Source organism: Benincasa hispida, chromosome 10 (assembly GCF_027475165.1).
Source record: "Benincasa hispida cultivar pf3 chromosome 10, pf3_genome.v1.1, whole genome shotgun sequence".
NCBI lineage: Eukaryota > Viridiplantae > Streptophyta > Magnoliopsida > Cucurbitales > Cucurbitaceae > Benincasa > Benincasa hispida.
Genome location: NC_143487.1, coordinates 14,898,001 through 14,918,511, shown reverse-complemented (window position 1 = coordinate 14,918,511; position 20,511 = coordinate 14,898,001). Strand labels below are relative to the sequence as shown.

Genomic DNA, 20,511 nt, shown 5'->3' with positions numbered 1-20,511 from the left:
ATTGTTAATGATGTAAGTAAGGGAATCAGGGCTGACTTTCAACTGAGAGCAGATAACGTACCAGAGAAAGAGGGAAGAATGTGTGTGCCTAGTAAGCTACAACTTAAGCAAGCCATTCTGGAAGAAGCACATAGTTTCGCTTATGCTATGCATCCAGGGAGCACCAAGATGTATAGAACTTTGAAGAGATCTTACCGGTGGCCTGGGATGAAGAAAGACATAACAGAATATGTGGACCGATGTATAATCTGTCAACAAGTGAAACCTGAGAGACAAAGACCAGTAGAATTACTCAATCCACTCCCAGTGCCTGAGTGGAAGTGGGAGCATGTGACAATGGACTTCTTGTTTGGATTGCCTAGGACGCCCTTAGGATATGATGGTATTTAGGTAATAGTCAATAGACTAACCAAGACGACCAAGTTTATACCAGAAAAAGTTACTTTTACACTAGACCGTTTAACTAAGATTTATGTAGATAGGATAATAAGTCAATATGGAGCCACAGTGTCGATAGTGTCAGACCGAGACTCGAGGTTTACTTCAAAATTCTGGCCTAGTTTACAGAAGGCTATGGGCACTAAATTGCATTACAGTACGACTTTTCATCCATAAACAGATGGACAGTCGGAAAGAACTATACAGACACTGGAAGATATGTTAAGAGCTTGTGTATTACAATTCAAAGGAAGTTGGGATACGCAATTGTCGTTGATTGAATTTGCATATAACAATAGCTACCATTCTAGTATCGAAATGACTCCCTATGAAGCGTTGTACGGTCGACCTTACAAAACCCCAGTATGCTGGAACGAAGTCAGAGAATGACAATTATTGGGTCCAAAATTAGTTCAACAAACAACAGAGAATGTGAAGCTTATCAGGGATAATCTTAAGGTGGCTTGCGATAGACAGAAGAGCTACGCTGCCAAGTGAAGAAGAGAATTAGAATTTGAAGTCGGAGATCGGGTATTTCTTCGGCTGTCCCTATGGAAAGGAATTCTCTGGTTCGGGAGAAATGGGAAGTTTAAGTCTGCGGTACATCGAACCATATGAAATTGTGGAACAAGTTGGTCCAGCAGCATATAGATTGCAGTTGCCGATGGAGCTAACTCGTATTCATGACGTATTTCATGTGTCAATGTTAAGGAAATATGTACCTGATCCTATGCACATACTAGCAGCACAACCAGTATATCTCAAAGAAGATTTATCTTACGAGGAAGAGGCCATCGAGATTTTAGACAGGAAAGACCAGGTACTCAGAAATAAGACGATTCCTTTGGTGAAGATGCTATGGCATAATCATGGAATCGAGGAAGCTACCTGGGAACCTAAAGAGCAAATGAGGAAGAGATATCCTTAACTTTTCAAATGACATATTAGGTAAATTTTGAGGATGAAATTTATTTTAGGGGGAGGTGAATGTAAACCCTGAACTCTAAGTTTCCTAGATAAGCATGTTTATCCAAGGGAATGTTATATTAAATATTTAACAAGTGGAAATCTATGTTTATTTATAGGAGTTATGGAGGAAGGGAAGGAAAAACACATTAAGTGAGGAAGCTCACTGATTGGCTTTGGCTGGAGGCACTAAGTATGGGGTGACGTGGCGGTTTAATCTTTGAACTCGGGAGGCGACAGGAAGATTAAAGAAAGAGGAACTTCAAAAGCTTGGTTTCGGCAATTGGTATGAGCAAATTTAGTGAAATTGGTGCCATTTGAAAGCTGGGAGAATCTAGTTTTCGAGGTTGTCTTTCTGGAGAAAGATTTCATGAGGAGAAGAACAAAAAGTGAAGAATTTGCAGAAGAGGCAGAATCTCGGATTAATCAGGGCTTGGGGTGAATATTGAAAGCTCCAGGCCAAACTACAAGTATTTTTCGGCCGATATTTTAAAGTAAGAAAGTTAACTCAATTCTAAACGAGTTTATAGAAGGAAGTTTCTTGAAAAGATTCTGGATTTTGAGTTAAGAATTTTTGAAATTGAAACAGAGAATCTGTGCATAAGCAAACAGCTGCTTGGGAAGAACAAGCAAACAGCTCACCGTAGAGAGTGAGAGCGAGATAAGAAGGATGAGGATCTCGCTCAGGATGATAATCTCGCTAATTTTTGTGCTAAATCTCGCTCAAGAAGGAAATCTCGCTGGAAACTTGGGCTGAATCTCGTTGGTGAGGAAGCAAAGCTTGCTAAAAGAGGTAAGTCTCGCTAGGTTGAAGTTTTGCTAGGGGAAAGCTTGATCTCGCTCATGAGGATCTTCTTCATGAGGATGAATTCACTCATGATGATTATCTCGCTAGTAATGTTGTTTTTGTTAATGAAAGTTCCATTAGTAAGCGAGCTATCTGAGGTATTTTGCTAAGAATTCTTAGGAATTTAACCGAGAATTATGTCCTTTCAGGCCAAGAAGAGCTAGGAGAGACGTATAAACCGTTAAGAGCCCCGACGAGCTGTGAGTGACTAAATGAACTTAATGCTTTCAATACTTATGCATATAAGGCCAAGTAAGTTATAGTGATGTTGATGATGAATTTATACTTCCTCAAGCAAAACGTATCTTCTCCAGCTTGTATATGTTTTAACGCAGGCCAAGGTATGTTATGAAATCATTACAAAAGTTAAGTTTCTAATGTTGAAATATGTTTTCTAGAGGAATGCTATGATGGAATGAGTCCTTGTGTAAATGACATGCAATGAAACTTAATTTGATGCTATGAAATAACCCGATACTGAAGGACATGAAGAAGGTATCTGGGTAATAGTACCTAAGGTATTGATGGTACTTAGAAAACTCCACGTACACGTAGGTAGTTCTGAATGAGAGACCGAAGTATGGGTCTCCTAGGCCATATACCACCAAAGGGGGGCCGAAGTATGGGTCTCTTGGCCGGTAACAGACGTTGGGAGCTAGAGCGTTGTAGGTTCATTCTCAACTAAGGAATAATGATGTTTAATGATGTTTAAGAATGGTTTTTAATGATTATATTTAGAGAAAGTTGCTTGAGATGCTCATCGATATATTTACATGTTTATAGTGATGTAATGTATGGTGTAATATGATTCTATAGTCACTCACTGGGCTACTAGCTCACAGATTTTCTGTGTTTTCCTTTTCCAGGTAGCGATCAGATTCCTCAAGGTTAATCCTGCTGCTGCTTGCCACTGAAAGGCCCGGCTTATTAAGAGGACTTGGGTTGATGATCTGTTTATGACACATGTTTTGAAAGGGACTAGTGATTTGTTAGAGATGTTTGCCCGTAGATGTTATGTCATGGCCATATGCTTGTGTTTATATAATCTTATGTAGAACCTTAAGGAGACATGTTGTATGTGTACATTATTAATGTTTAACAGGTTGGTATTTAGATTAGAAGGCTAAGGTGGTGAGTGCTGGCAGCAGGGCTAGAAACTACCACGGTCAGATCCTCTTCCAGATTAAGTGGGTAATCTGGGAGGGAGTGTGACACCATATGCGTTCATCGAATAGGAACAGTTTATTTTTTTTATTTTTATGCAGAATATGCATTGACGCAAGGCGGAAATTGCGATAATAGGAAATCATTGGTCGAATGTAGCATTACCGTAAGGTTTGCGATGATTGTGTTCGCAAACATTTGCTTAAGAAGGATTTCCGCAACTTGGTCGGCGAATCTGGGTGAAAGGCATAATTAATCGCGATGGGACAGAAAGCTGATGACGGTCGAATCCAAATTAAGCTGACAACCGCTAACGATAACAAGTACATTCAGCTTTTCGGTGACAAATATTCGACGCATCAGTCAGGGAATTAAAGCCATCCCATCTAAGCAATCATAAGAGAGAAGCCGCCTTCACCCCGAAGCTCTATAAATACTAAAGGCATCCTTCAGAAAAGGGGTTCACTAGTTCGAAAATTCATAAGTTCGGATCGCACGTCTTTATCCATAGTTTTTCCTTTTTATTTTAAGGCCAAGCACGAGAAAAGTAAAGACGCCGGAGATCGCTCAGGGAAACTCGAGAGAGAACCATGAGGCGTAGAAGCAGAGAGCGAGCTGACTCTCACAAGAGCGAGATTATCTTTTGAACACGAGTAGAAAAATAGTGTAAAAGCCTGGGCAGCAAGAGATTGCTACCAAGCTCTTTATTCTATCTTTGCATTGTTATCTTACACTTCATCTTTATATTTATACAATGGAAGTTCTTATTCTACATCTGTTCACTCTCTTAGAACGCATGAGTAGCTAAACTAGTCGAATGGGATGAGAAGAACTAAGTTAACATGACCTAGGAAGTTCATTGCTTGCAATTATCTTGTGTTATGCTGTGCCAAATACCCCTTTAGAGCTACTCGAGAGAGAGTCTAAAGAAAGAACCTAAGACTCGAAAGAGCTACGTTAGAATCTAGACTCGAGAGAGCAAGATTAGAACTGCATAAACAAGAGATAGGGACTTAGAGATAAGCTCTGTTTGTCAACCTGCATCGCATGCATCCTAGAGATGGGAATGATATTATGTGGTCGCCTTATTTGTGTGTGTGTCATTTTGTCATCGCATAAATAAGAATAGAGGCTTATTTGTAGGTCCGATAGATTATTGCATATATCGCATGCTTCTAGCCTTCGAAGCCGTGGCATTCGCACCGAGAGATGGTTTACAATTGTATGCATGTTGCATGATCGCATAGCATGAATGCATCCTAGGAAGTGTTAGCCGAAACTTTTCTCAAACCGTTCACCGCATACTCATTACATCTTTCGTTTATTCAACTCTTTTTAAACTCTCCCGCATTTGTTTATCTCTCATTACTACAAACAACAACCTCAACAACTATTGATTTATTTGGTTACCGCAAAGTTTTCCTAAAAATTACCACCACAACCTATTTTCCCGAGTCCCTGAGTTTGATCCTGGACTTACCAGAAAACTTAATGGGGTTTATACTTGGATTCCGCTGAGAAAAATTGAGTGTTCAATGCATTTCCATCATTGCATTTCATCCACAATTCCACATCATAAAATAACGCATTAAGTTTTTGGTGCCGTTGTCGAGGACTTCAGAAAAATAGTGTGCTAACGGTAATTTTTCTGATTTCTTTGTACACTCTCAATCTCTAGCGAATTAAAACTCGGAGATTGAGAGAACGTTTAGATGGAGATTAAAAGATCGCCAACAACAACAGTCAGATAAAGAAGAGATGATAGAGCAGCTTGGAAACGGAGCACCAAACGAAAACAACGTCATGGCGAATCCAATCCTTCTGGCTAACGATCGCAATACACCGATTAAGGACTATGCATTGCCAAACCTCTATGATTTCTCTCCAGGAATCATGAGGCTTGCTCTCGATGGAAACAAATTCGAAATGAAACCGGTGATGCTGCAATGATTCAGACTACATGACAATTCGGAGGACGGCGTGGCGAGGACCCGTACGCCCACCTCTGAAGCTTTATTGAAATCTTCAATACTTTTTTGTTCCTGAACATCTCTGCTGAAGAAGTTCGACTAACTTTGTTCCCATTTCTCTTTGTGATCAAGCAAGGAAATGGGCATATTCCCTCAAGTTGGGAGAGATCACTTCATGGGAATAGGTCGTAGCGAAATTTATGAAGAAATATTTTTCGCCTACTGAGAACGCTAGACGAAGGAAACTCATAACAAATTTTGAACAAGACATAGATGAATCGCTCAACGATGCCTGGGCGAGGTTTAAGAGGTTTGTCCGAGACTGTCCACACAATGGTTTGCCAGACTGCCTTCAGATGGAAATCTTTTATCATGGTTTGAACCCCGCTTCGCAAACCCTGCCAATGCGGCAACCACTAGTGGTCTGCTTGATAAAACGTATGACGAGGCTAAGAATATATTGGATCGTATCTCTAAGAACCACGAAGATTGGAGAGAGAGTGATCAAAGACTGAGAATCAAGGATAACGACACAAGTAATGGTGTTATTACTTCACTACAGAATCAGATGACCGCAATGATGAACTTAATTCAAAGAATTGTGATCAGCAGTCCAACACCGCAAAATGGGCAAATCAACGCAATTAGTCAAAATACCGCAAAGTGTGCAACTTGCAGTGATGGGCACGCAATGGAAGAATAACCACAGAATCCACAGTCTATTTACTTTGTAAAAAATAATCCCTTTTCGAATACCTACAACCCCGGGTGGAGAAACCACCCCAATTTTACATGGAAGAATCAGCAGCAGAATTTCCTACTTGTGGTGCAGAAAGAAGGGTCATCTGGATTTTTCCCACGCAATAACGGTCAGACAAGCAATCAAGCTAGTAGCTGATAACGGGTAGAAATGCACGTTATCATAGTGCTAAGTTCTTAAACAATGTTGGGTTGCATTGATGAAATATGTTAAATTGCGTCAATTATGCATAAATTCTATAATATTGTGATCGCATGCGTCCAACGCATTAGAATAGTTGATCTTTATATTTTTGTGCAGAATATGCGTTAACGCAATGCAAAGATGGCAATCATAGGAATTCACTGGTCGAGCGCAACTTCACCACAAAACTTTGCGTTAATCTTGCTCGCAAACATTCCCCCAAGAAGAATCGTCGCAACTTGGTCAGCACAACATGGTGGACGCATCCGAGTGGACATAAAGCTTATGACAGTCGGATCCAAATTAATAGAGGATGTTGTTGTTGCTGCATCTGGTGCTTTTGGCATAATAGGGGTTGTTGTTTTGCCACTCCTCAATGTCACTGCATGACATTGTTCTTTACCCCTAGGCCCTGCTACTCCTGAGTTTCTGTGCCGCATACCAGGCATTGTCTTCTTTAATTCCCTTGCAAGCTAATCTATCTATTCTTCTAATTCTTTTAGGGAGTCAGCTTGCGATTGTCTCATTGCCTCGCTCTTTTCAATATAATGTTTTAACGATGTCTCCAGAGACAAGGTGCTGCAAGAGGTGTCATATAAGAACGGTTGGTCACAAGGTTGTATACCTTGAGAATTACTTGGGTTGTAGTCCGGATTAGTGAAGACCGAGGGTTGCCTCAATCCCCTTGATAATTGAATTGATAAAAACCATGGCTCTCCTGATTGAGATTCTCATCCAAACCAAAAATTGGATGGTCCCACCAACCAGGGTTGTGGATGTTGCTAAATGATTCATTGTAGACAGCATATATGGGTTGTTGATTCCATGGGTAGGCTTATACTGGATGTCTCTCTTCCCATTGAGTACAATCCATTGCGGCTATGTGAGTCACCAGATTAACTTCCGCTGATCCTTCAGAGAGAGTTTTCTACTGATTAGCCACAGTCTGAGAAGTGAGGTCATTGTGGTCATTTGATCGACCAATGCGCTCATTGTGTTTGTTGACACATTAGCACTTTTTACTCTCTCTTGCTCCCAACCTCTTACCTTGAGCCCGATATCAACCCACTCATCAAAATCTCGCGAGATGCGATCCAATATGTTCTTTGCTTCCGTATATGATTTATTCATTAATCCCCCTTCTACGAAGGCATCGGCAACTACTTGCGTTGACGGGTCTAAGCCATTGTAAAAGGTTTCCATCAAAATACTATTGGGAATCCCGATGTGCAGACAGCTCTTCACTAATTGTCGGAATCGCACCCAGGCAATGCTCAAAGTTTCATAACCCTTTTGTTCGAAATTCAAAACGTCCCTCCTTCTCTTTGCATTGACAGATGGAGGAAAGAATCTGTTCATGAACCTATCAACTAACTGCTCCCATTCATTAATTTCATCTGGCTCTAATGCTTGAGCCCACCTCTTGGCTTCATACCGCAATGTGTACGGGAATAGATATAGCTTAAGCCCTTCTTGAGTCACACTAGGCATGGAGAATGCACTGCTCATGTCTACAAAATTTTTCAGATGAGCGTGCGGGTCTTCTTCTTGTAATCCTCCAAATTATCCCACATTCTTAATCATCTGCAGCATAATAGGTTTTATCTCAAAGCTTACATTCCCTTCAACCATAGGTCTTGAAATTTCTGGTGAGAAATTATAAAACTCAGGCGCCGCATAATCCCTCATAGAGATATTGTGGTCAGCAGCAAGCTGGATCTTGCGTTGGTAAATTTCCCATTTGGTTTCCTGCCAGTGCTATATCTTCATTAGCCATATTTCTTCACCAATTACTTTGGCCCTGATGAACTCTTGTGCAAATAGTACACTTGATCTCTGGGTCCGCTTAGAGTCACTAGATCACTCCAGAACTCACAAGCCGTCAGACTGCTTTCCATGTTGAATAGCCAGTACAAAGAGATCTGTCCTGCACGTATCACAAATATATTCAACACTAACCGTTAACCAGTCCCCGGTAACGGCGCCATAAACTTGTTGATCGCTAGAATTGATGCTAAAAAGATATGCTATGATATGCTCGAAATGATGCGATACTACTTTTAGATATGCGTTAATTATAAATGTTCTTGTAGTATGTCATGCGTTGTCACAAGTTTCCTTACGTTGGAACCAAGTGTAATTCCACCACAAGTTTCTCGGTGTGATCCGAGGTCGAACACAGGAACTGTTTGAGGTTATTGCGGTATGTTTGTGATATATGCGACCAAGTTTTTAAATCTTTAAAGAGTGTTTTGTACAAGTATATAAAAGTGCGGTAAAGAAAAGAAAAGCAGTAAAAAAATGCAATAATAAAATAAGTACAGTAAACCTAAGCTAGATGATACGAGATACAGGCTTCATGATACAAGATGTTGGGGTCTAGACTGGCTGCGAAGGTTATGCAAAGAACATAGAATGCAGCGGCAAGTCTTATGTACAACACAGAAAGAGAAAGATAACTAATATAAACAGCGCAAGTTTCTTAATTGCATTGAAGCTATAGGTACGGTTCTGCTTTTCTCTTGGCATACACCTTTTAGTGATCAGCCGCGCTCTCACATGTCTGTGGTGAAACAGAGACGAACGTAATGAACGCAAGGTTGCTTCCATGTCTGGAAGTACTACTCGCTTTAGTTAATGCATTCTTCTAACCTTTTCTCGATAGATTAGAATGGCATCTTCACTTCTGCTCTCACAGGTGAAGATGTCGTCTAGCATGCCTTAGCTAAACATATTTACCTTTTTAACACAAGTTAAATACTCGTTTAATTCATATTAACTACCAGGGGATTACGAAGACATCATGGAGAAAGTGATTAAAGGAGGAACGGAAGTAGACAGAAAATGGGATATGAAAGCAATCGAAACATTTAATATATTTATTAAGCATTTGATACATGGTGTGAATGAAGAGATAAAGAAGGTGAAATACAATGATGAAAAGAAATAGAATAGATACAAACAAGCGCCAACGTCTTGGCACCGATTCAGGTGGAGATCTGCTTGCCAGATTGGATGGATCAGATGGATGGATGAGCTTCCCTCTCAAGCTTGCTTAACCGGTAACAGGGTTCTCAACACAAAGCTTCTCGGCAGGTATTTGGTAGAATAGAACTGAGACTCACCTCTCGGCCTTATCTTGTCTTCTTCCCAGATTTCTTCAGTTAAGCACTTAGCTCAGCCTTTCCTTTCAACACTTTAGCAGCAATTAGCCCCGTATCCAATAGCATATTTTTTTTTTCTGAAATCTATGGGGTATTTGTAGGTGAGGATCTTTGACTCCGACCTTGTGCTCCCCACTTGTTGTTATGGAAATTCCGAAGATGGAGGGATATTATTCCTTCTGTTATGCAATCAGACCGTCAATTTTGCACAACCGTTAGTTGTACACGTGTCTCAATCCTCCACGTTTGCATTGCTCAATTGCATCTTTCGATCATGAGTTTGCATGCGGTGTTGTTTTTATTACTGTATGCGGTTGAAAGTCCGCTCTGGATCGACTGTCACATTTCGCCATCATTGCGTTAATCGTCTCTTCATTGTTGATTGACGGGCGCATTGTGACAGAGATACGTTGATCAGTTCTTCTTGAGCCTTAAGCGCAAGCGGTGACTCGATTTCCTGCAAAACAGAGTAAATTTCTTCCATCTTAAAGATGTTAGTGGGTGTAATTGCGATAATTTATAATTATTGTAATTCTAAGCTAATTTTCATACAATCGGCGCATATTAACTATCTTTTGGCCGCAATATCTAGATAAGGTGGCATAAATAACTTGTATTTCTACAAGTTATCACACCCCCAAATTTAGATATATGCTTATCCTCAAGCATATCTTCTACTAAGGTAATCATGCTCAATTCCTATCCAATATTTTTGTGACAATTGGTTGCTCTGAATGTTATACTTAGGCACATTACTTGACATCGCAATTTCCTTCTATCCTTGCTAATTCTTAACAAAGCCCTACTTTATTCTTCTATGTAACAAAATTCTGCTTAAAGATACTTTTCTAGTTTTCAAAATAGAATGTTTATCTCTTCTTTACCAAAACCACTTGATGTATCTATATGTGGTTTGCAAAACTTTGCGTCATTTATTTAGAGACTGTTGATCATGGTTACACTCTTCGTTTTGGCTTGTCCCCACGAGTGTCATGCGAACATCCAACTACGATTGTGTGCCAATTTCAACTTTAACTCACAATATTCAGAGGAGTTGTCTCTTGCTTTCTTTTATTTATTTATTTATTTATTTTAAGTATTGTTTCTTTTCATACTGCGTTGTTCTTGGAAACCTACCTTTGTTTTGGCTTGCTTCTACGGGTGTCATACGAACATCCAACTACGAGCATGCTCCTTTCACAACTAAACTCTTATCAGGTTGAGAATATTTTTTATGTTTTCCCTTGTGCTGACATTGGAGTTTGGCATAAAGAAAAAAAAATTATTATTATTATTATTATTTATAGAAAATAGACGCATTTTCTCAAATACTGCATATTCTTGATCTCATCTGCTCAGACCTTACCCACCCCCAAATTTAAAAATGAGCAAGGTCCTCATTGCATTGTTTGGATAGACTAGACAAACACTTAGAAGAAAATTTCAAAAAGAAGGTTTGAGAAGAACTTTGAAAGATAAAAGGTAAAGTACTGTTAAACTAAGAATTAACTAAGTGTTAGTCAGAATTTACTAAGAATGAGAAATGTTTCTAAGTATAAACATATGATACATCATAGCAACGCAATGAAGAACACAAAAGTAAAAGATTGAGAATATCGCAATTATTGACAAAGGATGATAAAGAAAAAGGCATAGGCAAAAAGTAGAGTGAATATGTACTCAATTGTATTGAATATTAACAAAGTATACAATAATTATAAATGAACGCAATACAAACAAAAAATTTGTACAAGTCAAAGAATTTTATCTTTTCTTTCAAATTTGAATCAGATGGGTGCACGATTAACATTCACACTATGCTTCCAATAAATGCAGATACATTTTTGCCGAGGATGGGTAACACGCATATATCTCCGCAACACACCCCTTAACTGAACACATTTCTGGAGGATACCTCAACATAGTGCATTTAGCTAAGGACGGGCAAAGGACATATACGCGCGTAACATACCCCTCACCGCAATGCATTTAGGTGTACTGGACGCATGGTGTCTCTTGGTATCACTTACTACACCCATCATTTTGTTAATTACCAGTTTATATTCTTTTCTTCTTAATTCATAAAAACATGAGTCGAAAAAACTTTGCAGTGATTCATCCAATCATTCACAAAAATTCTACGACTGGCGCTACTAAATTTAAGGTATGGAAATACATGTGAAATTAGATTGGAATGAAATATAAAAAGCATTAAAGACTAATCCTAATAGACAATAAATACGGAATTTAGAAAGCGATAAAAGAAAGTTGTAAGGAAAGCAAGTAAACATAAATAGGGAAGCTGATTGAAAGTGGTTCTGAGAATTACCGCAATCGCTCCCCCTGCACGCGATTTAATTTTGCTTGCCCAAGTCAATGGTGTCCATGCGTCGATCAAAATCGCCTCCATAGTAGAGCTTAATCCGTTGACCATTGACTTTAAATGCGTCGTTCTTGCCTAAAGTTGTTAGTTCCACCGCGCCGTGAGGAAAGATTGTCTTGATTCGGAATGGCCCAGACTAGCGAGACTTCAACTTCCCTGGGAACAATGCAAATGTGCGTTAAATAGTAATACATGTTGACCCTCGGTGAATGCCCGATCGTTTATGCAGTCGTCGTACCATTTCTTGGTTTTCTCCTTATAGATCTTGGCATTCTCGTAGGCGTCCCTTCACCATTCGACCAGCTAGTTCAATTGTAGCTTCTGGACTTTCCCTGCACTTGCTAAATAAAACTTCAGCTTCTTGCATGCCCATATCGCCTTATGTTCCAACTCGAGTGGCAGATGACAAGCTTTTCCAAAGACTAGGGCATATAGAGACATACCAATTGGTGTTTTGTAGGCAGTCCTATAAGCCCACAGTGCTTCATCAAGCTTGGGTGACCAATCCTTCCTGGAAGTATTGACTACCTTCTCCAAGATAGTTTTGGTCTCTCTGTTAGAAATCTCTGCCTGCCCATTAGTCTGTGGGTGATAAGCAGTCGCAACTCAATGGCTAACGTTGAATTTAGTTAATAGGTTGGTAATTATGCGGTTGATAAAGTGAGAGCCCCCATCGTTGATTAAGGCCCATGGCGTCCCATATTGAGCAAAAATGTTCTTCTTCAGAAACTTCACCACTATGACCACATCATTTTTGGCACATGCAATGGCCTCAACCCACTTCGATATGTAATCAACCGCAACCAGAATATATTGATGACCTTCGGATGGTGGAAACTGACCCATGAAGTCAATTCCCCGAACATCAAATAATTAAACTTCTAAGATTGATGTCAATGGCATTTCATTTCTTTTAGACATATTCCCCGTCCTCTGACACCTATCGCATTGCACAACATGGGCATGGGCATCCTTAAACAGTGTTGGCCAGAAGTAGTCGCACTGTAGGACCTTTGTTGTGGTCCTTTGCCCCTCAAAATGTACTCCATACGAGGACTCATGACAAAGCTCTAAAATGTGCTTGGCTTCATGCTCAGGAACGCATCGACGTAATATATGATTAGGTCCTTGTCGATATAGGAATGGATTGTCCTAGAAATAAAATTTAGCATCATGTCTTAGCTTCTTCTTCTGCTGGTATGTATACTCATCCGATATGTGACCACAAACGATGAAATTTACTATGTCCGCATACCGGGGAACATTAATGTCTACTGCCATCAGCAGCTCATCGGGGAATTTTTCCTCAATATCTTTTTCTGTCCCTTGAACCTCGCAATTCTCCAATCTTGACAAATGATCTGCGACTTGGTTCTTGGTGCCCTTCCGGTTTTTAATCTCTAGGTCAAACTCTTGCAGGAGCAACACCCACCGTATAAGCCTTGGCTTTGCATCCTTCTTCGTCATCAAATGCTTGATCGCAGAGTGATCCGTATACACTACCACGTTTGTTCCGATTAAGTACTGTTGGAACTTCTCTAGTGTAAACACCACTGCGAGCATTTTCTACTCTGTGGTTGTATAGTTTTCCTATGCATCGTTCAATGTTTTACTTGCATAATAAATAGGATGCAATACCTTATTCTTGTGCTAACTTAAAACTGCACCCACAGCATATCCGCTAGCATCGCATATCAACGCAAATGGTTGCGTTCAATCTGGCATAATCAAAATGGGTGCGGAGATGAGCGCTTCCTTCAATATGTTGAATGCTTTGGTGCATGTGTCATCGAAATTGTATTCTTGGTCAGCTTTGAGGAGTGCACTTAGGGCCCTTGCGATCTAAGAGAATTTGCGAATAAATCTTCTATAAAGCCCAACATGCCCTAGAAAGCTTCTAGTGTTTCTACGTTCACTTGTGGAGGTAACTTGGAAATTACGTCGATCTTTGCCTGATCAACTTCCAATCCTGCCTTAGAGATTTTGTGACCTAGAACTATACCTTCTTCCACCATGAAGTGGAATTTTTCCCAGTTCAAAACAAGATTCGTTGCCACGCATCTCTTCAAGACCTTTTCAAGGTTAGACAAGCAGAAGTCATAATTACTGCCGAAGACTGAGAAATCATCCATGATTACCTCGACTGAATCCTCCAAGTAATATGAAAATATTGCCATCATGTATCGTTGAAAAGTGTCTGGTGCATTGCAAAGTCCAAATGGCATGCGTCGGAATGCGAACGTACCAAATGGGCACGTAAAGGTTGTTTTGTCTTTGTCCTCCAGCGCAATTGCTATTTGGTTATACCTTGAATAGCCATTAAGAAAGCAGAAAAATTCATTCCCCGCAAGTCTGTCTAACATTTGATCAATAAACGGGAGTAGGAAGTGGTCCTTTTTAGTGGCCAAATTATCCACCCGCAGTCGTCCTTGTGGGAATCAATTCATTCTTGTCATTGGTGATGACTGTCATCCCCCCTTTCTTCGGAACACACTGCACTGGGCTCACCCAGCTGCTATCAAATATCGGGTAGATGACACCTGCGTCCAGCCACTTTACTATTTCCTTCTTCATGACCTCCCTCATGGCAGGGTTCAAGCAACGTTGCCTTTCTACTGATCCAGTCTCTCCTTCTTCTAGACGAATCTTGTGCATAGAATACGAGGGACTAATTCCTCGAATGTCTGCCAAAGTCCATCCTAAGGCCTTTGCGTTATTCCTTAGGATCTGTATGAGTGCATCTTCTTTCTCCTTGCTCAGCGATGAAGAAATGATAACAGGTAATGTGTCACTACTTCCTAAGTAAGCGTACTTAAGGTGTATGGGCAACGGCTTTAACTTTAACACGAGTGGTTCTTCCAAAGATGGTTTAATGCGTTGTGATGTCCTTTCAGATAACTTGAGCGGCTCAAAATTAGATTCTACCTGAATTGCAGCGCAACCCTCCTCCAATATTGCGTCGATTTCAAAGTTTTCTTCTTCCAACTCCTTCAGGGGTTTGTGTCAATGTTTTTCCCGCAGTTCCTCGATATATTGGCAGTTCTCTATATCACCTGGGTACTTCAACGCATTGAGCACATTGAATTTTACTTCCTGATCATCACTGATGGTCAGTTCTCTATTCTGCGCATCGATCAGCGCTCGCCCTGTGGTGAGAAATGGACGACCCAGGATGATAGGGATTTCTCTATCGGCTTCGTAATTCAATATGACAAAGTCTTCCAGGAAGATAAACTTGTCCACTTGCACGAGAACATCTTCTATCTTGCCCTCAGAAATCTTTATCGATCTATCGGCCAGCTGTAATGTGATCGTGGTTGGTCTTGCTTCGTCGATATCCAACTTCTTAAAATCGACAAGGGCATCAGATTTATGCTTGCCTCTAAATCACACAGCGCGTTCCCGACCATCTTCCCTTCTATCGTGCAGGGCAATGTAAAGGTCCCAGGGTCCTTCATTTTAGTGGGGAGGTTGTTTTGAAACAAAGCGTTGCACTCATATGTTAACGCAATTGTTTCATTTTCCCCAATCTTTCTCTTATTAGCGAAAATATCCTTAAGAAACTTTACATAACTCGACATCTGCTCTTATGCTTCTATCAGGTGAATATTAATGTGTAGCTGTCGGAGAACGTCCAGAAACCTCTGAAATTGCTTGCTATCATCTTTCTTTTTCAGCCTGGACAGGAAAAGTGGAGGATCCTGCCGTATTTCTTGTTCACTTGGTTGTTTGGTGAGGTCCTGTGCTTGTTGTGTGTCATTAGTTGAAGGTTGCATTGATTGAGAATTCATGTCTTGAGGAGCTTCATCTTTTGAAGATGAGCTTACTTCTGAACTGGTACTTTTTCCAATATTAGTCAACTGGTCATCATCAACAGTCAAATCTACTGGTGTTGTTGCCGCATCTGGTGCTTTTGGCATAATAGGGGCTATTGTTTTGCCACTCCTCAATGTCACTGCATGACATTGTTCTTTACCCCTAGACCTCACTACTCCTAAGTTTCTATGCCGCGTACCAGGCATTGTCTTCTTTAATTCCCTCGCAAGTTGATCTATCTGTTCTTTTAATTATTTTAGGGAGTCGGCTTGCGATTGTCTCATTGCCTCGCTTTTTTCAATATAATGTTTTAACGATGTCTCCAGAGACGAGGTGCTACAAGAGGTGTCATATAAGAATGGTTGGTCACAAGGTTGCATACCTTGAGAATTACTTGGGCTGCAGTCCGGATTAGTGAAGACCAGAGGGTTGCCTCGATCCCCTTGATAACTAAATTAATAAAAACCATGGCTCTCCTGATTGAGATTCTCATCCAAACAAAAAATTAGACAGTCCCACCAACCAAGGTTGTGGATGTTGCTAAATGATTCATTATAGATAGCATATACGGGTTGTTGATTCCATGGGCAGGCTTATACTGGATGTCTCTCTTCCCATTGAGTGCAATCCATTGCGGTTACGTGAGTCACCGCATTAACTTGCGCTGATCCTTGAGAGAGAGTTTTCTGCTGATTAGCCACAGTCTGAAGGAGTGTGGTCATTGTGGTCATTTGATCGACCAGTGCGCTCATTGTGTCTATTGACACATTAGCACTTTCTACTCTCTCTTGCTCCCGACCTCTTACCTCGAGCCTGGTATCAACCCACTCATCAGAATGTCGCGAGATGCGATCCAATATGTTCTTTGCTTTCGTATATGATTTATTCATTAATCCCTTTCTACGAAGGCATCGGCAACTACTTGCGTTGACGGGTCTAAGCCATTGTAAAAGGTTTCCATCAAAATACTATCAGGAATCCCGATGTGCAGACAGCTCTTCACTAATTGTCGGAATCGCACCCAGGCAATGCTCAAAGTTTCATAACTCTTTTGTTCGAAATTCAAAACGTCCCTCCTTCTCTTTGCATTAACAGAAGGAAGAAAGAATCTGTTCATGAACCTATCAACTAACTGCTCCCATTCATTAATTTCATCTGGCTCTAATGCTTGAGCCCACCTCTTGGCTTCATACCGCAATGTGTACGGGAATAGATATAGCTTAAGCCCTTTTTGAGTCACACCAGGCATGGAGAATGCACTGCTCATGTCTACAAAATTTGTCAAATGAGCGTGCGGGTCTTCTCCTTGTAATCCTCCAAATTATCCCACATTCTGAATCATCTGCAACATAATAGGTTTCATCTCAAAGCTTACATTCCCTTCAACCATAAGTCTTGAAATTCCTGGTGAGAAATTATAAAAATCTGGCACTACATATTCCCTCATAGGGATATTATGGTCAGCAGCAAGAAAAACTGGATCTTGCACTGGTAAATTTCCCATTTGGTTTCTTGTCGGTGCCATATCTTCATTAGCCATATTTATTCACCAATTACTTTGGCCCTAATGAACTCTTGTGCGAATATTACACTTGATCTCTGGGTCCGCTTAGAGTCACTAGATCACTCCAGCACTCACAAGCCGTCAGATTGCTTTCTGCATTGAACAGCCAGTACAAAGAGATCTGTCTTGCACGTATCACAAATATATTCAACACTAACCATTCACCAGTCCCCGGCAACGACGCCATAAACTTGTTGACTGCTAGAATTGATGCTAAAAAGATATGCTATGATATGCTCGAAATGATGCGATACTACTTCTAGATATGCATTAATTATGAATGTTCTTGTAGTATGCCATGCGTTGTCACAAGTTTACTTACGTTGGAACTAAGTGTAATTCCACCGTAAGTTTCTCGATGTGATCCAAGGTCGAACACAAGGACTGTTTGAGGTTATTGTGGTACGTTTGTGATATATGCGACTAGGTTTTTCAATCTTTAAAGAGTGTTTTGTACAAGTATATAAAAGTGCGGTAAAGTAAAGGAAAGCAGTAAAAAATGCGATAATAAAATAAGTAAAGTAAACCTAAGCTAGATGATACGAGATACAGGCTTCATGATACAAGATGTTGGGGTCCAGACTGGCTGTGAAGGTTATGCAAAGAACATAGAATGCGGCAACAAGTCTTATGTACAACACAGAAAGAGAAAGATAACTAATATAAACAGTGCAAGTTTCTTAATTGCGTTAAAGCTATAAGTACAGTTCCGCTTTTCTCTTGGCGTACACCTTTCAGTGATCGGCCGCGCTCCCACATGTCTGTGGTGAAACAGAGACGAACGTAATGAACGCAAGGTTTCTTCCATGTCTAGAAGTACTATTCGCTTTAGTTAACACATTCTTCTAACCTTCTCTCGATAGATCAGAATGGCATCTTCACTTCTACTCTCACAGGTGAAGATGTCGTCTAGCATGCCTTAGCTAAACGCATTTACCTCTTTAACACAAGTTAAGTACTCGTTTAATTCATATTAACTACCAGGGGATTAGGAAGACATCATGGAGAAAGTGATTAATGGAGGAACGAAAGTAGACAGAAAATGGGATATGAAAGCAATCGAAACATTTAATATATCTATTAAGCGTTTGATACTGGTGTGAATGAAGAGATAAATAAGGTTAAATACAATGATGAAAAGAGATAAAACAGATACAAACAAGCGCCAACGTCTTGGCACCGATTCGGGTGGAGATCTGCTTTTCGGATTGGATAGATCAGATGGATGGATGAGCTTTCCTCTCAGGCTTGCTTAACCAGTAGCAGGGTTCTCAACACAGAGCTTCTCGACGGGTATTTGGCAGAATAGAACTGAGACTCACCTCTCGGCCTTGTCTCGTCGTCTTCCCGGATTTCTTCAGTTAAGCACTCAGCTCAGCCTTTCTTCTCAACACTTTAGCAGCAATTAGCCCCGTATCCAGTAGCATATTTTTTTTCTGAAATCTATGGGGTATTTATAAGGGAGGATCTTTGACTCTGGCCTTGTGGTCCCCACTTGTTGTTATGAAAATCCGAAGATGGAAGGATATTATTCCTTCTGTTATGCAATCAGACCGTCAATTCTAGACAACCGTTAGTTGTACACGTGTCACAATCCCCGCTTTTGCATTGCTCAGCTGAATCTTTCGATCATGAGTTCGCTTGTGGTGTTGTTTTTATTACCACATACGGTTGAAAGTCAGCTCTAGATCGACTGTCATATTGCACCGTCATTGCGTTAATCATCTCTTCATTGTTGATCTACGGGCGCATTGTGACAGAGATGCGTTGATCAGTTCTTCTTGAGCCTTGAGCACAAGTAATGACTCGGTTTCCTACAAAATAACGTAAAATCTCCTTTTCTTCCATCTTAAAGATGTTAGTGGGTGTAATTGCGAGAATTTATAATTATTGTAATTCTGAGCTAATTTTCATACAATCGGCACATATTCACTATCTTTTGGCCGCAATATCTAGATAAGGTTGTATAAATAACTTGTATTTCTACAAGTTATCATACCCCCAAACAATTACAAATTAATATTCCATTCAGTAAAGCGATTAAGGAAATGTCTGCCTACGCAAAGTTTTTGAAGGATATGGTAACCAAGAAGAGGGGAGCTGATAAGTTTGTCACGGTGGCATTAACACAAAGTTTTAAATCAATCATTCCACCAAAGATGAGCGATCCTGGGAGCTTTACTATACCTTGCTCCATAAGAAGACTGTACATCAGGCAAGCCTTGTATGACCTTGGAGCCAGCATCAATTTGATGCCTCAGTCGATCTTTAAGTAGCTGAATGTAGGGGAACTTATGCCCACAACCGTGACTCTCCAACTGGTTGATAGATCTCTGCTGCATCCAGAGGGAAAGGTGAAGAGCGTGCTGATCACCATTGACAAATTTATCCTACCAGCCGACTTTATCATCTTGGATTACGAGGCAGAAAAATATGTGCCCATCATCTTGGGGCGACTATTTTTATCAACAGGTCGTGCCCAGATTGATGTGCATAAAGGGGAGATCACTTTGAGCATCAACGGACAAAAGCTCAGGTTCAACATAATCCATGCCATGAAGTTTCTTGACGAAGAAGACCTGCATGACTCAGACGACGACCAAAATTTGATTGAAGAAAGAAAGTTTAATGAGGAGAATGAAAAAGAGGATGCAAGCGTATTCGTTGCTGCCTGTAATGTGATCATAACAAAAACAAGCAAAGAAGAAGAGATGGTCGCAAACCAAGAAGAAGAGCCAACAGAAAAAGAAGAAAGAAAAACAACACAACCGTCCCTAGTAGAACCACTAACACTGGAAAGACCCTACCGAACCACTTAAAGTACGCATTTTTGGGGTAGAATGAGAAGCTGCCAGTTATTATTTCCTTTGAGCTTAATGAAGACCAGGAGAATGCATTGATGAGCATTCTGAGGAAACGTGTGCGAACAATTGGTTGGACGCTCGCCGACATCAGAGGAATTAGCCTAGCGTACTATATGCACTGCATTTGTCTTGAAGAGGACCACAAAGCAACGATCGAACATCAACGCAGACTCAACCCTGTGATGAAAAAGGTCGTTAAAAAGGATATCATTAAATGGTTAGATGCGGGAATTATTTATCCTATAGCAGATAGCACGTGGGTCAGCCCCGTACAGTGTATGCCGAAAAAGGGTGGCATGACGGTAGTCCCGAACGAAAACAATGAACTAATACCGCAAAGGACCATCATTGGTTGGCATTTGCATGGACTACCGTAAGTTGAATGTGGCCAT

General features: G+C 40.5%; 1 protein-coding gene and 1 non-coding gene across 2 annotated transcripts; one reads left to right on the top strand and one right to left on the bottom strand.

Moving 5' to 3' along the window:
* Positions 1 to 1,018: 1,018 nt before the first annotated feature.
* Positions 1,019 to 1,366, top strand: LOC120088942 (uncharacterized). The gene has a single exon (XM_039046380.1). It carries the CDS (start codon positions 1,019 to 1,021, stop codon positions 1,364 to 1,366), a length of 348 nt encoding a protein of 115 aa, XP_038902308.1.
* Positions 1,367 to 5,618: 4,252 nt separating this feature from the next.
* LOC120089545 (small nucleolar RNA R71) lies at positions 5,619 to 5,725 on the bottom strand. The gene has a single exon (XR_005485222.1). It is a non-coding gene; the product is annotated as a small nucleolar RNA R71 (small nucleolar RNA).
* Positions 5,726 to 20,511: the final 14,786 nt, after the last annotated feature.

What these genes read in the sequence shown, in the direction of transcription:
- LOC120088942 (XM_039046380.1), top strand. Translation starts at nt 1,019, where the DNA reads ATGGGAAGTTTAAGTCTGCGGTACATCGAACCATATGAAATTGTGGAA.